General features: G+C 47.3%; 1 protein-coding gene across 12 annotated transcripts in view; it reads left to right on the top strand.

The window, feature by feature from the left end:
- The window catches only part of ARID1B (AT-rich interaction domain 1B), a 440094-nt gene that overhangs the window by 410409 nt on the left and 14392 nt on the right, over positions 1–15293 (top strand). For 11 of the 12 annotated variants that reach the window (XM_078054524.1, XM_078054525.1, XM_078054529.1 and 8 more), the window contains 4 exons: positions 1741–1950; positions 4602–4806; positions 10119–10257; positions 10468–10640. In XM_078054524.1, coding sequence (XP_077910650.1) covers positions 1741–1950; positions 4602–4806; positions 10119–10257; positions 10468–10640 — 727 coding nt within the window. Of the gene's footprint in view, positions 1–1740; positions 1951–4601; positions 4807–6093; positions 7563–10118; positions 10258–10467; positions 10641–15293 lie in introns of those variants that run through there. The other variant, XM_078054533.1, reaches the window with a different exon arrangement.

Genomic DNA, 15293 nt, shown 5'->3' with positions numbered 1-15293 from the left:
GGACAGTTTCTTTTCCTAGTCAGATATTCCTTGGGTACAAGAATATGGAAGAGAAAGTTTAAGAACTTACCGTTTGGATATACAATGTGTTCCATTTTCTGAGTATGTATATGGACATATCGCTATATATATATACAAATATGCTCTAATCTAAAGTAAAATGTTTAAGTGACTTACTGTTTAGCCTTGGCATCAGTATAAATTCTAAAAGATGACACTTTTTTTATCCTACCACCCTAAATTTTTTATTTACATCAATTTGTATCACCCTTTTTTTTTTTTTTTGTATTTAATGTAAAGATTTTATGCCTCAATAATTCTAAGTCTGAAGGCTTAAAATTTCAGCAGGAGTAGCTCAGGAGAAATACACGTTAAGTGGGGGAGAAACTGCCACTCACCAGCTTTGTTAGTTTCGTTCTCAGGCATCCTTTCTGAGGTCCTACTTTTATTGGGGATCCTTTGCTAAATAAAGTAATATCAGACTTCAATGGCAGTCATGTTATTTAACCCCCAAAATTTCAGCTATGTGTTTAAAATTGTTCAGCTAAATGTAATGGAAAAGAGTTAAGAAAAACTCCCATCTAAAACAATGGCAATCCATTGCAAATGATAACTGGTAAATACACATGAGGAAATGCAGTCAATTCTTATTCCAAGGAAATCTTCATTGCGAATTTAGAAGTAATTTTTCACAATAACCCTGGAGTTGCAAAGAGTACAAGTACACAAATCACTGTTACAAATATAGAGACATAAAAGAAAAGAAAGATAGACATTTGAGCTGTTTAGGCCCAGAAATGTTACCTTTCCAGATCATGTAACCTGGAAGGTGGGCTTTGGTTATGCAGAAACAGTAACTTTTGACATTTTAGTATCAGCTATAATTAGAAAAACAAAGACAAGAATTAGAGCATCAATATAAACCACATGAGCCCATAAACCCATGTGTGTAAAAGTAAATGTATATTTTTATCCATAGATGTTCAGGGAGTATGAAATAGCACATGTGTTTGTGATTAAAGCATGGTTGCCTAAGAAATCTGTTTAAATAATTCTCTAGGAGCCCCTTGCCTTGGTAGAGAAATTCAAGAAATCTTAAGTAGGGAAAGCTAGTCATCATGAGCAAATGCCAAAACTTTAGCTGGCCACTAGTCTATAAAGCTTGCAAATGAGCATAGAGCCCACACCACCGGTCCCTGGGATTTGGGACCTACCTTACATTTTCCAGCAAGTCCCATATCTGCTTTCCTCCATATGCTTTAGCATTTTAATGAGGACACACATTAGCCATTCTTATTTTGACAAGAAGTAAGAGGCCATATAGTTTTGGGGGCTCTATAATATTACATACATGTGAAATTTTAAATTCACTGTGATTATTCTATGAGCGAGCACCCTTTTATTGTTAAAAATGACATGAGGTGTCATTGGAATCATGCCTTCTGGGATTCAACGCTTTTATCAAGTAAAAAAAGGTTTTTGGTTTTTTTTGTTTTTGTTCTTTAAGTATATAAAAGGGAGTTTGGGCCCTTTATTTAAAGTCAAAGTAAAGTCTTAATTAAGAAAATGTATAGTTTGTGCCTGAACTAGTAGCCTTCATTCCTAATTGTTGTGTGATAGCAGTAGTTTTTAAATTTCTTCTCTTCTTGTATTTGGTAGCTCATTACTTTCTTCTCACCTTCTTCCCTTTTCCCTCTGCCCGCCCATACCCCACCTCCAAACGCTCCTTCTGGGCACTAGAAGTCCAGCTCATCCACCACCACTGGGGAAAAGATCACAAAGGTGTATGAGTTGGGGAATGAGCCGGAGAGAAAGCTGTGGGTCGACAGATACCTTACCTTCATGGAAGAGAGGGGCTCGCCCGTCTCGAGTCTGCCCGCCGTGGGCAAGAAGCCCTTGGACCTGTTCCGGCTGTACGTGTGCGTCAAAGAGATCGGAGGTCTGGCACAGGTGAGAGTACCTGAGTGGGTCCACGCGGAGACACTGCACGTAAGCCCTCCCTGCGGGCTTCTTTGAAGGTGCAGACTCAAACTTTTTTTTTTACCCCCCATAAAGAAAAAGCTAAGCCTGTGGGCTCCGTGTCTGTGTGCTGCAGGGGAGAGCACTAGGGCTTGGGACCCTGGTCCTGCCACCAACTCGCAGGGTGACCTCGGCAGGTCATTTATATGGACCTCCATTCTCGTCTATGAAGTGAGACGGTTGGGCTAGATTTTTCTTTAGGTTCCCTGACCGCTGTAGGATTCTGTGAGCTCTGCCAAGATGCCGTAGGAAATACTCCAGAAGTGCTTTGCGAATGACCAAATGAATCGTCTCAATCAGTTCTAAATCCAGTTCACTCTTTGCCTCTGTCTGGAGCAAGTGATGCAGCGGGGGCGGCGCCCGATCTCAGAGGGCACTCGTCTTCAGGGCTCCGCAGCGCCTGCCCTCTCAGAGTCAGTGCCCGGGGGCCACACTGTCCTCACCAGGGTCCTGGCGCCGCTTGCAGCATGGTGTCTAGTTCCGAGCACGGGTCCTGCAAGAGGAACAGGGAAAAGGGTGTCCCCGGATCCGTGCCCACTGCGTGCTGGGCACTGTGCTTTGCCTTTGTTCTGGCTTTGTCTTTCCGAATACCCTTAAAATGCAGGAGGCATCAGCCCTCAAGAGAGGAGGAAGCTGTCCCGGAATGAGGTACGATCATGTGGCCCAGGGCACACAGGGTAGGCGCGGGCCCGGCCTGCTCATTCTGAGACGTGCGCTCTTCCCATCCACCAGCAGCTCTCGCCTGCTTCTCCATTAGAATTACTTGGGAGCTTTAAAAACCTGCCAGTAGCTGGGCTCCCACCCAGATCAGTGAGAGGAGCTGCTCTGGGCCCAGGGGGTCTAGGGCACAGTGTGGCCCCCTGCGCTCCAGCCAGGTACCGCGGGTCCAAGAGTGAGTCACCTCATCCACAAGTGTCACCGAGGGCCCGCCCTGGCCTCAGTGCCGTGCAGCTCTGGGGTATGCAGGGGAGGTCTCTGTTCCCAGCCTTCCCTGGGGTGCCTCATCCCACCGGAGACCCGCGCTGTACAACTGAAACAGGGCTTGATTCCAGGCTTTGCGGAAACGGATGGTAAGTCGTACAGTGCAGACCAAGTGAGTGAGAGTTGGTCAGTGGAGGGAGAGCTCAGGATGCACACCTCTCCCCTGCACCTAGACCCCCCCCCCCAGTCTTTCCCCTCTGCACCTAACCCCCTGGCATAGAATTTTAGAATCCTCGGGACACTGTCACCCTCAAACAAGTATAGAGAGTGTCTGGACACCTTACTTGGACTCTCTCAACGGTGTGGGTTACCGTGTTGGGTCTGCAAGTAAGGCTTGTTGCTGGCCTAGCTAACAAGGGAGGTTTGATCATAGCTGTGATGCACAGCGGTGAGCCACTTGGCCACATTGTTGCTCATACCCCATCTCGATATCTGGCTGGTGGCCCTCAGATCCGTTCAGGGCAGGTACTTGCAGTCACATAGAGATCAGTGCAAAGCCTGGCTTTTCAGGGTGTCCAGGCAACAGCCTGCCCAGCCCTTCTAAAGTCACCCGCACACCTGCTCGTTGCAGCCTGGCATTAAGTGCCAAAAGTGGAATTGGGCATTTCGCGAGCAACCTGAGCTTTGTTTATCATGCACCATTTAGTACTAAGTAAATGGACATAAAGAGCTTTGTGAGAAAGTTTGAATCCAAAAATGGAACATTTCCTTAAAAAAAAAACCCACTGTTCCCTTAACCCTTACTATGCTACTTAGCACAAGGCATACATACCTGAAGGCAAAATAGTCCCCAAGTATTTGCGGGTCTGCATGTTTCCTTCAGGCATTCATCCTTAGATAACTCTGGCCCAAGTGGGAATCAAAAGTTAATGCCCCACATCCTTTTGTAGCATTTCAGGCTTTCTCTCCCTTTTTTTTCCTCCTCACTTTGCGCTGCCTTCTCTGCACTGAGTGTATGTGGGAACCCCGTGTCCCCGCCACGTGGCCAGCTGGTGGCCTGGCAGAGGCACCAGGGCTGATGGCTGGTGCGGGCTGCCCCCAGTGTCACCTCTGCCCAACACCCTAGGAAAGCCGCCTGAGAGGAGGAACGCGGCTAGAATTACAGGCTCGTCTTTCTGGGAGCCTGTGGCTGTTGGAAGGGAACACTGTTTTCCATATCAAGTCTCAAACACTTACATTGCAAAACAGTTATGTTATTGCTTTTTAAATTTGTTTTCAGATGCCTTTTGTTGTTGTTGTTGTTAAGATGAGAGGTGGGATGGGGGGCAGCGGGAGCGTACATTTGCCCGGAGAAGATGGCTGGCTCAGAGCCACAGCGGCCTGGAAGAGTGTGAGGCATTAGAAGGTGCACCAGGCAGAAGAATCTCGACGAGCAATGCTTTTTATGTAGCTATCAGCAGGTCCCGTAATGGTTTTATAACTGTAAATGCTGTCTGTGCACTACTGAGTGGGAGTAATGAGCATTAGTTAAGAGAGGCAAATGAAAAAAAAAAAAAAAGTAAACCAAGACATTAAGTGCTTTTTTTGTCTCCTGGCTTTAAACAAGCCACTTTGCTGCAAACCAATGATCCTGCCATTTTTTTTTTTTTTTTTTTTGCTAGGTTAATAAAAACAAGAAGTGGCGTGAGCTGGCAACCAACCTAAATGTTGGCACTTCAAGCAGCGCAGCGAGCTCCCTGAAAAAGCAGTATATTCAGTACCTGTTCGCCTTTGAGTGCAAGATAGAGCGCGGGGAGGAGCCCCCGCCGGAAGTCTTCAGCACGGCCGAAACCAAGAAGCAGCCCAAGCTCCAGCCGCCCTCTCCTGGTAAGTGCGGGTACTGCAGTTGTCGGCGGGGAAAGGCAGGGGCCACCCGCAGCTGGACACCACGAGTCCCTGCAGCCCCTCGGGGGTCCTGAGAAGGCCGCTGCCTAGGAAAGCAGACAGAACGCGGGATCTTTGAGGACAAGGGGTGTTTTGTATCGGACCCCCCGTTGGCAGTGCTTAAGGGAAGAGAGGATACAGTTCGGGCCTACATTGCAAAGGCACCATTCTTCTGCTTTACCTTCCTTGGTCGACAGAGACTGGAATTCTGAGCTCTATGCCTCTATTCCTTCTGCAGGTATTTAAAAACACTCCGTCTAACTCCCCAGTAACCTGTGCAAACACTTTAGTGCTCCCAGAAGACGCCACCCTGCAGTGTAGCCACCAGCTCCTACCACTTCTGCTTCTGTCGGGGACACTCTGAGCTGTGGGTCAGCAAAATGAAATCTGGACGCAGTTTTCAATGTCCCCTGCCCAGCAAGTCCTCGCTTGTAGGGAATCCAGCGAACCTGGCATGGGAAAGGTCCACGCAGCCCTGTTTCTGAGACCCAGCAGTCAGCTCTGACCTAGAGGTCAAGAGTCTTAGGAACCCTACCTGGGAATAATGCGGTTCACCTGCATTCTCAGCGAAACCAAACTAATGAGACCTGCCTTCTCTCTGGTCTCCACTCAGCCGTTGGAAACCCTGCCACGCTGTCAGCTCTCCCACTAACCTATGCTCTACCTGTTAGCGTTTCAGATTCCTGGATCATTATATTTTTGGTAAATACAGTATTCTTAGAGAGGAAGAAGTCTGCATCATCCCCAGTTCTGGGTGGTGACCTCACTCAGGTGAAATCCAGCTGTTTTCTCGCCTGGCCCCTTCCCAGCCCCTTCCCATCCCAAGTGATGGTTAGCACTTAGCCACGGTCCTACGTGCAAGACGGGACTGACCATTCCTGCCACTTCCCATCACACAGGCTTGTTCTGGGACCCAAGGCCGGCATTTCGTAGACACTTAGAGTGTGCCAGGCACCTTCCTAAGTGCTCTACCATTTAATCGTTATATCAGCCCTGTGACGCACATGCTGTCTCAAAATCGCGCAGGCCATGAGAAAACTAACACATAAAATCCAAGTAACTGGCCCCAAATCTCATTGCCGGTGAGTGGCCTCCAGCTCAAGCATTATGCCTGGACCTACTGTCTTCCTCTGCCTGTATGTGAAACGGCCTTGTCCCAGGGACGCCTTCTGCGCATAGAAGGAGGTGTCTGTGAGCCAAAGAGAGCTGTTTTCTCCTTGTTTCCTCCAGCTCCTTTCTGGAGGGCAACGCGAGTGTCTGCGGTCCCTAATCAAGAGGTCTCGCCTAAATACTTCGGAGGGCCGAGATGCACTTGTAGGGGATGCACCGAGGTATATATTTAGACCTGTCAGTTCTAAACACAATTAGAAATCCTACCTCACCCCACCCTTAAGCATCCGAAGCCTTTGCAGTCACGGTATACCTTAAAAACTGGGAAATCTAATTTTAAAAGTCTCACAACATTACATTCAGTTCACAGAGTAAAACAAGCTGCCTGTGAGCAGCCCTGAAACTATTTTTCCAAAATAAAAACTCAGTGGGGTGTAGGGACCAAAGTGGCGAGGTCTGCAAAGATATAAAGGTATATTTTATTTGCCAGGAAAAACCCGTGTCACTGAATGGGCTGCACTTCTGTATGGAGAATAGCTCTCCCAGCGAGCATCAGCTTCAGTACAAGCAATCCCGCTGAGGCTCAGACCCTTCAGAAAGTGTAGGGCCTGTTCTCTCAACAGTCAGCTCTTCCCTTTTTCCCTTTTTTTAAACTACCGTTTTTATGGCAACATTATCGTTTTAACTGCACAAAAGAGCTTGGGTTGCAGATGCACTTCTGACAATACATTCTTCTCAGTGGTCCACACGGTCCGAAGTCTGGGGGAACTGGAGGCAGGGAAGGGAGGGCGTCCTGTAGCGAGCCTCCCGGTCAGGGCACGGCCCAGGCGGCCTCACGCCGAGCGCATGGGGCTGGTGGGCTTGCTTCTCTGTTCTCCGCGCTGCTCAAGACGCCCTGCTCAGCCAGACAGAAGGACACACAGACTGGTCAGTGGGGTAGTGAGGAACATCAGCTCCGTAACCAAAACCAGGCTTCTCCAGAACTAGCATTAAGGAAAATGAAATATATTTATTGTCCAAGGAGGAAAAAAAAAAAATTATTCCGAACCGTTTGCCCTGTTGGGGTCTCCTACACTACAAAATTTTTAAAAACGAATTTTCAGCCAAACTCTGTGTTCTTAGAAGTCCGTTTTCCCAATAAGAAGGCAATTATGGTGTATTTCTTAGCAGCCCATCCAGGCAAACTAAACGAAAAGATTCCTAAGAAACGTGCTGGACGGCTTTTTAAATGGCCACTCTGAGGCAGCCTAAATCCCGGATCCCTTGGCCATATCAGCCTTGTGACTCATCCGTCCGTGCTCCGGTTTTGATTTGGCGTGGCTGGCGTGGGCTGAATGTCATTTCGCCAGCCTCTGGGCGGTAGAACCCCTGAGCCCTTGGGGGCGCCACGATCGTCACTGGTCGCTGGCTGGGTGGTGCCCCTCGCCGGAGCTCCGGGTTATGGTCTTGCAGGGACTCGAGCAAGTCCATGAGAGAAAGTTCCTGGAATGAAACGTGGGCAAGGCCTGGGGTACGGCTGCCTCTGGGAGGTGCCGTGGGGATCTCATTATAATAAGCTTGCATAACTTTGTGGAGTTCTAATGAACAGCTGCAGGAATCGCCTCCCCGAGTGGCCTGGGCTGCCTGGAAGCTGGGGGGCGGTGGGGGGTGGGGCTGGGGTGGGGGTGGGGGGCAAGGGAGCTCCGCATTCAATTAGTAAATCTGTAACCAAAAACCCATCCATCTTTGCTGGCAGGTGGCTGACTGCATTTCTATTATTAGCTGACAGGTGATGTCACAAAACCTGTCATGGAGCCAACTAGGGAATCCTCAGTGGAAGATAAATGAGAAAGGGGTTCAGGTTATAAACAAAGGTGCCCTCTGGGTGACCTCTAGTCACAGTAGACTGGGACATATCAGCTATCCTTCCTTCTCCCTTTCCTCCTTCCCGCAACCCCAGCCAGAACTAGGGCACCAGGTTCGTGCTGTGTAAATTATCTTCCCAGCTAGGAGTCTGGCTGTGCAGTCTGAAGTGTGTGAATGTACTTAACCTTCAGTAACCTTTCCATTGTTTACTTTCGAGTATACATTTGTAGCTTCTGGCAAAAGGTAGGGAGATCCTACAGCGTGCGCCAGCCTCATCTATTAATGGAGCTTCAAGAGGTTGGGTTCATTTTTTTTTTTTTTCCTGAAAGGAAAGGAAAAAACACTGGCAGAGGGAAGAATTTTTCCATTTTTTTTTTTTATTAGCTGTAAATGTGAATACTTGTAAATAAGGGTCATTCTGAAATCACAGCCTGTGAACCATGTTTCCAGGGAAGCCGTACGGTCTGCCGTGTGGAGTGTGGTCTGTGATTTGGGAAGCATGTTATTTCTCCCGCCAGCTCTCTGGGGCAGACACAGCTGTAGGATTATCCTTACACAGTTACAAAAGACGCCACTTTTTTCTTTTATTACAGTCTACTTATTTAATATGTATTTCCAGGGTTTCACCAAAATCTGATTTATAAGCAATGCATTACTAAGCTTTTCTTTTGCCATAGCTACATTAAAAAGATTATCTACTTTTCAAGTCAGTCTTCCCGGCACCTCCCAGAGCTGCCCTGAGTCACTATGGTCCCGGGCACTCAGGGGACACCTTATACAGCCCTGGTGGCCCGTGCTCAGGACTCACTCCCAAGCAGGCCAGGCCCGGGGGCCTGATCTCACCAGAGACCTCCTGTTCTGCTGAGGCTTTCTGAGTGGAAGTGCTAGACTCATTTCCATCTCGGACTCCCTCCCAGCACGCTCTGTAATCTTCGGTGATTTGTTGAACCCCATTTCCTCGACAGTTAGATGTGGCTGATGGTAATTGTAGTGAATCTTGGACACCTCCTAGGAAAGGGACTCCAGCTAATAGCATACACAGTATTGTCACTTCCAGGCAGCCGGTGATTCTGCCACTCATGATGGTTCTGAAAGCATTTATTGTAAACTGCATGAGGGCAGGAATTTTTGTCTTTTTTGTCAGTTTGGGCCACTGGTGCATTCAGGAGTAGAAAAAACAATATAGTAAGCCATATAGAAAGTATGTTATTTATTCAATAAGTATTCATTTAATTAACAAGTGAAGGCAATGTCTATTGGGCACCTAACATGCAAAGGTTGCTGATAAAGCAGGAACCCTTAAAATATTATGTTTTCCAATGAGATGAGTTTAAGTTTTGAAAAGATCTGCTCAGGGCGCCTGGGTGGCTCAGTCCTTAAGCGTCTGCCTTCGGCTCAGGTCGTGATCCCAGGATCCTGGGATCGAGCCCCGCATCGGGCTCCCTGCTCAGCGGGAAGCCTGCTTCTCCCTCTCCCACTCCCCCTGCTTGTGTTCCCTCTCTCGCTGTGTCTCTCTCTGTCAAATAAATAAATAAAATCTTTAAAAAAAAAAAAAAAGAAAAGATCTGCTCAATTCTGAGCTCTGTTATAGTGTAATTATAGTTAAAGCCAAATCTCAGGACTCTGATAATGACATTAAAGAACTCCAAAGAGCATGACTTCGGTTTTGTAATAACAAATCTGATTCCATAGCTCTAAAAATGGCTTTATTAATGACATAGCATAGACACGTCCAGACATTGAGGAGGCATTGAAGTGACATAAGGCTCATTACTAATTTGTATCATTGCGTTTCGACTTAAACATTTCTCATTGCCTAAGATCTGGTACTAATTTTTCTAATTTTTTCCCTAAAATAGCACAATAGCCCATCAAATCGGTATACCAAATTTTTCCTTACTCTCAGACATTTAGATTATCTCCATTATAAACAACACTGAAATAAACATTTTTCTGCTTAAAGCCTTCTTTTATATTAGATTATTTTCGTAAGATAAATACCCAGGAAAGCAGTCACCCAGTCAAGAGGTATAAATATGTTTTATGGCTCACAAATGAAGTATGTTGCCAAGTAGATTACTAAAAAAAAAAAAAAAAAAAAAAATTACTAATTTTCACAATAAACAATATAAGAGCAACTAATTTTACTACATTGTTACCAGTAATGGATATTGTCACTGTTTCTAATAAGATGGTGTCATGTTGTCTTTCTTTCTTTTTCTTTTGGTAAGTAGGAAGGATGAGCTTACTTGATAACCTCTCGTTTCTCCTTCCTTTCTTTTGGTACCTACTACCGTCAGCCAACTCAGGATCCTTACAAGGTCCACAGACCCCCCAGTCAACTGGCAGTAACTCGATGGCAGAGGTCCCAGGCGACCTGAAGCCCCCGACCCCAGCCTCCACCCCTCATGGACAGATGACCCCGATGCAAGGTGGAAGGTATGCGAAAGCGTCTCTGTGAGCCCCACGACATCCGATTTGTGGAGAAGTGGTGTTCTGTCACGAGTTTTTAAATGTTGATTACTACGTGTCATTTTTTTTTTTTTGGATGGTTTTCACATCAGTTTTCAAGTTAGGCTTTTTTCTGAACAAGCGTTTGGTGGCAGCTCCTGCTACTTCATGGTGCTTTCCTTCTCCTCATCTCTTCAGAAGCAGTACCGTCAGCGTGCACGACCCATTCTCAGACGCCAGTGATTCATCATTCCCGAAACGGAACTCCATGACTCCGAGCGCCCCCTACCAGCAGGGCATGAGCATGCCCGATGTGATGGGAAGGATGCCCTATGAACCCAACAAGGACCCCTTTGGTGGAATGAGAAAAGGTAAGTGCAGAGGGACCTCTGTCCAGGCTTGGTGCAGAGGACATTCTTCTCCCTGCCGTCCCGCAACCAATTCACTTACCCATTCGAGACATAGCTGAGTCCCAGCTCCTCAACCTACTAAATTTCTGGCCTTGGGGAAAGCCTCAGTTTCCTCATCTAGAAACTGGGGTAATAATAGGACCTGCCTAAAGGGTGTGATAAGGCTTAGTTGAGTTAGTGCACAAAAAGCCCATTGGAGAATGACTAACACACGCATGCGCAGGCATGCTCGTGGTGCTCCCTGGCCTCACAGATGGTGTCCTGTGGCACGGGCTGGGCGAGGGCCAGGTGCGGGGTGGTGTGTTGATAAATCAGACAGAGTTCCTGCTGGGGTGGACAGTGTCTTGGGGAACAAACAAATACATAATTAAATATGGTGGTTGATGGAAGAAAGGACCTGATGGAAAAGAAACAAAAAGGAAGAAAGGACACAAAGTGCAGGGATATGGGGTGGGGGTCGTGGGAGGGAAGGACATCCCCTTGAGAAAGGGTGGTCGGGAGGGAAGGGCTTTGAGGAGATGTCGGTTATCCGCGGAGACCTGAGGAATGAGGAGTCAGTCAGAGAAGAGCAGGGAGTGGGGGGAGGCTCGAGGCAGGAGAGGGGTTGGCATGTTTGAGGAGGTAGAAGGCATCTGGGGCACAGTGAGCCGGGGGGGCAGGCCGCGCACACGGAAGCCATCGGGACCACTGGGGCAGAACCTTTCAGCCTCCGTGGGCGTGTGGATGAGTTTGGACCCCAGCTGGAAGATGTTCTGCAGGAAGTGACATGACTGGGTTTTTGTTAAAAAATAAAAAACTGGTGGGGCGCCTGGGGGGCTCAGCCAGTTAAGCCTCCGCCTTCAGCTCAGGTCATTATCTCAGGGTCCCGGATCGAGCCCCACATCGGGCTCCCTGCTCAGCGGGGATCCTGCTTCTCCCTCTGCCCACCACCCACCCAGTCATGCTCTCTCTAGCTCTCTCTCTTTCAAATAAATAAAATCGTATAAATAAATAAACAAGTGGCAACTGTGGCAAATGTGTTGGAGGGACCCCTGTGAGAGCCCAGGGGAGAAATGACAGGGTGGAGTCAGATCCCAGCAGCGAAGAGAGAGAAGTGGACGTGCTCGCTGTGGTTGGTGAAAGAACAGGCCGCGCGGCTGGAGTGAACGTGGGGGTCACGGGACGAAGCAAGTGATAGGGACCAAGAGGGTGACGTTACTACCTTGGAGATGCATGACTGGGAAGTAGAGGCTCACCGTTCGAGCCCGCACTGGGGACAGGAGGGAGAGGAAGGAGAGAGGGAAAGCCCAAGGTGACTGAGGTGGTAGGTGGTGGAGCGTGTCTGTCTGAAGCCGGGCAGAGCGTTGGAATTAGGAATCATTTTAGAGAACTAAGCAGAGAAGTGGGATGGAGAACTGTGGGGTGGATGGGATCGCCGAGAACGTGGGAGAGTTCTGACCGATGTTAGCAAACACCCAGCGGGGTGTTTCCCTTTATGCTGCTCAGTCCCTGGCGTTCGCTTGGCACTGAGAACGGAGCATCTAAGCCTCTGCCCTTTGAGCGCCTCCCGAGGCACACAGACTCCAAGTGCTCTTTGGCACTCTTCCAAATGCAGCCGGGCCGTGAAATTGAGGCATGATGTGAATATCATTGAAAAAAATACCGAAAAGTAGTGAATACTATTTTTACGGAAGTACTTCTTCCGGCATCCCTTAAACAATAGTACTTCTGTTCGATTTAGATATTCAGGGTATGCGAATTTCTTGATATCTTGTCTTAAGTGGAGAGAAACATAAAGCCCAAAGCCGTGTTTTCACAACTATTATGGACCAGTGAAAAATAAAAATGAATAATTTCAAATTTATAAGTATTAGGCATGTATCATTTAATTAACAAATGAGATTATGTTTAATATCTATTTCTTATGTAACATTTCAGATATCTGTTATACCAAGTAAGAGAATCTATAATTTTTCCTTTCAAAACATTTCAGAGTTGCCTATTCCAAGTAAATATTCTGTAGAACATGCAATAAATCCCTAAGCTCAGAAATTCACAAGCCTTGTACGTGTTGGAGGTAGCTATTTTTCTTCGTGGTATGAGATAGTAGAAAGAACATTCTGTTAGTGCTGATGGTGGTTGTATCACATTTTTAGACTCTGAAAATTTGACAATAACAAGGGAAAAATAATTAGTAGTGTTTGGAATCCGGCTTCAAAAGTTAGGTGAACCATTCCAGTATCCTACCTATATGCTATATTGGACATAGGGGGTTACATTGCTTTTGTTTCTGTATGCCTACAGTTTTTCTTACTATGAAAATAAATGGGGGGGTGATTGTGGATCACCTTGTTAGACACTCACTACCTATATAATGTGTTTGCATCCACCGTGTAAATGATACAGTGGCTCAGAGGGAAGGCCCTTCTCACGTTTCCCCGGGATATTGCAGCTCACCTGCTACCTCACAGTGCTGGTGTATTTAGCACCAAATTAAAGCAGATAAACAGAAAACAGGTTTTTGTATAGCCCTGTCCCTGTTATAATAAAGGTTTACCTTCCTCGGTTCACATTATTCTGTGCGTGAACTAGGGGTGCTCTGACTCGTCATGTAACGACCAGCATCGGGGGCAGCCGTGCTTTGTTGCTGCTCCTGGACTCCAGTGTGGTGATGGGGCCCATGCCAGAGCCTGTCTGGGCCTCAGTGGCCGGAGCAGCCTCGGCCCCAGCCGCCTGCCTGCCCCACCAGCTCCCTGAACGCGTTGCTGACTGACCGGCCCATTACTTGCTTACAAGTGAACAAGTGAATATTTACATGTTGTATATCTAAACAGTATATTTTAAATATCCATTAGTATCTGTACACATAATCCTATTTTTTTTATTTTGAGAGGGAGAGGAAAGGGGGGAGGAGTTGGGGGAGGGGGAGAGAGAGGATCCCAAGCAGGCTTCCACGCCCAGCACAGAGCCCGACTCGGGGCTCAATCCCATGACCCTGAGATTGTGACCTGAGCCGAAACCAAGAGTCAGACGCTTAACCGACTGAGCCACCCAGGGTCCCCCACCTACTTTTTCTTTATTTGAGAGAGAGACAGAGAGAGCACAAGCACGGGGGAGGGCCAGAGGAAGAAGCAGACTCCCCACTGAGTGGGGAGCCCAACGCGGGACTGAGTCATGACCCGAGCCGAAGGCAGACGCTTAACCGACTGAGCCACCCAGGCGCCCCTGCCTTTTCTTTTTAATGCTCTAGTACTGAAGGGGTTGTTTCATAATATTTTGCTGTTATAAAAAATGATGCAGGGGCGCCTGGGTGGCTCAGTCGTTAAGCATCTGCCTTCGGCTCAGGTCATGGTCCCAGGGTCCTGGGATCGAGCCCCGCATCAGGCTCCCTGCTCAGCAGGGAGCCTGCTTCTCCCTCTCCCCCTCCCCCTACTTGTGTTCCCTCTCTCGCTGTGTCTCTCTCTGTTAAATAAATAAATAAAATCTTCAAAAAAAAAAAATGATGCAGTGATTATTGACTGATGTAGCTGTTTTTTTCACACCTGTAATTGTGTTTCTATGAAATAGATTCCTAAAAGAATAACCAAATCAAGGGATCTGAACTTTTATTTTAGTTTACTGAGTATCTTTTACTACATAACAAACTACCACCGAAGTGGCTTTCAACACCAACGTTTGGTTGCATCTCACAGTTCTCTGGTGGGCGGGGTGGTTCTTCGTTGCATGCACTGTGTCAGCTTGGGACATGAGGCGCCTGCTGTCATCAGGGAGCCTGATTGGGAACTCTGCTGGAGCTGGGATGTCCCTCGAAGGGTTGGTGTCATCCGGAGGCTCTGTTGGGAACTCATCAGGAGCTGTTGCTTGGGGGCCTCCTCCAGGGGCCGTCCCACGGAATTTCCCGGGTGCCTCATGACATGGTGGGTGGGTTACCAGAAGGAGCACTTCAGGAGGACGCCCCAGTTGCCAGCACATACAGCCCTCTGCGGCATCGCATTTGCCGGCGCCCCATGGGTCAACGCTGGTCACATGACCACACCAAAACTCACTGTGGGAGGGGACTTCATAGGCTGTCAGTACTCTTGGGGGTCATCAAAATATAGCACTCCCATAACACGTATTGACAAAAGTTAGGCCAATGTAGTACTCTTCACATGAGCATGTCAGAGTGTGTGGACCCTCACTCCCCCACCAGGAATGACCATTATGGGTCCTTTTAATATTTGCCCATCGGATTGGGGGAGGGGAAAGTCTCATAACTGTTTTAACTTGGATTTCTTTTAATTATTAGTGAAGTCACACATCTTTTCATATATTGATTAGCCACTTATTTTTCTTTTTCTCTGAATGTCCATTTATTTGCCCATTTTTTTAATCTGATGGTCTTTTTTTCTTACTGGCTTTTTAAGAATTTTTTTGTGTATCAAGGAATTAAGCTATTTAACTTTAATTATCCCCCTTAATGTCTGTCTACCTCTGTTTTTACATTTATAAAATGGAAAGTAACATCAGAACTTAATCTGCCGCCTGTTGACTTGAGCTTAAATAAAATAAAGTATGGGAAAGCTCAGTGCATCCCACCGGTGCTAGACTTCATTATCTGCACTTTTCTTCCAGCCCAGCAAATTCTATCAGCTC

This window comes from Halichoerus grypus, chromosome 9 (assembly GCF_964656455.1).
Source record: "Halichoerus grypus chromosome 9, mHalGry1.hap1.1, whole genome shotgun sequence".
NCBI classification, from domain to species: Eukaryota; Metazoa; Chordata; class Mammalia; order Carnivora; family Phocidae; genus Halichoerus; species Halichoerus grypus.
The sequence above is the reverse complement of the archived record's forward strand: the minus strand, read 5'-3'. Positions and strand labels throughout refer to the sequence as shown.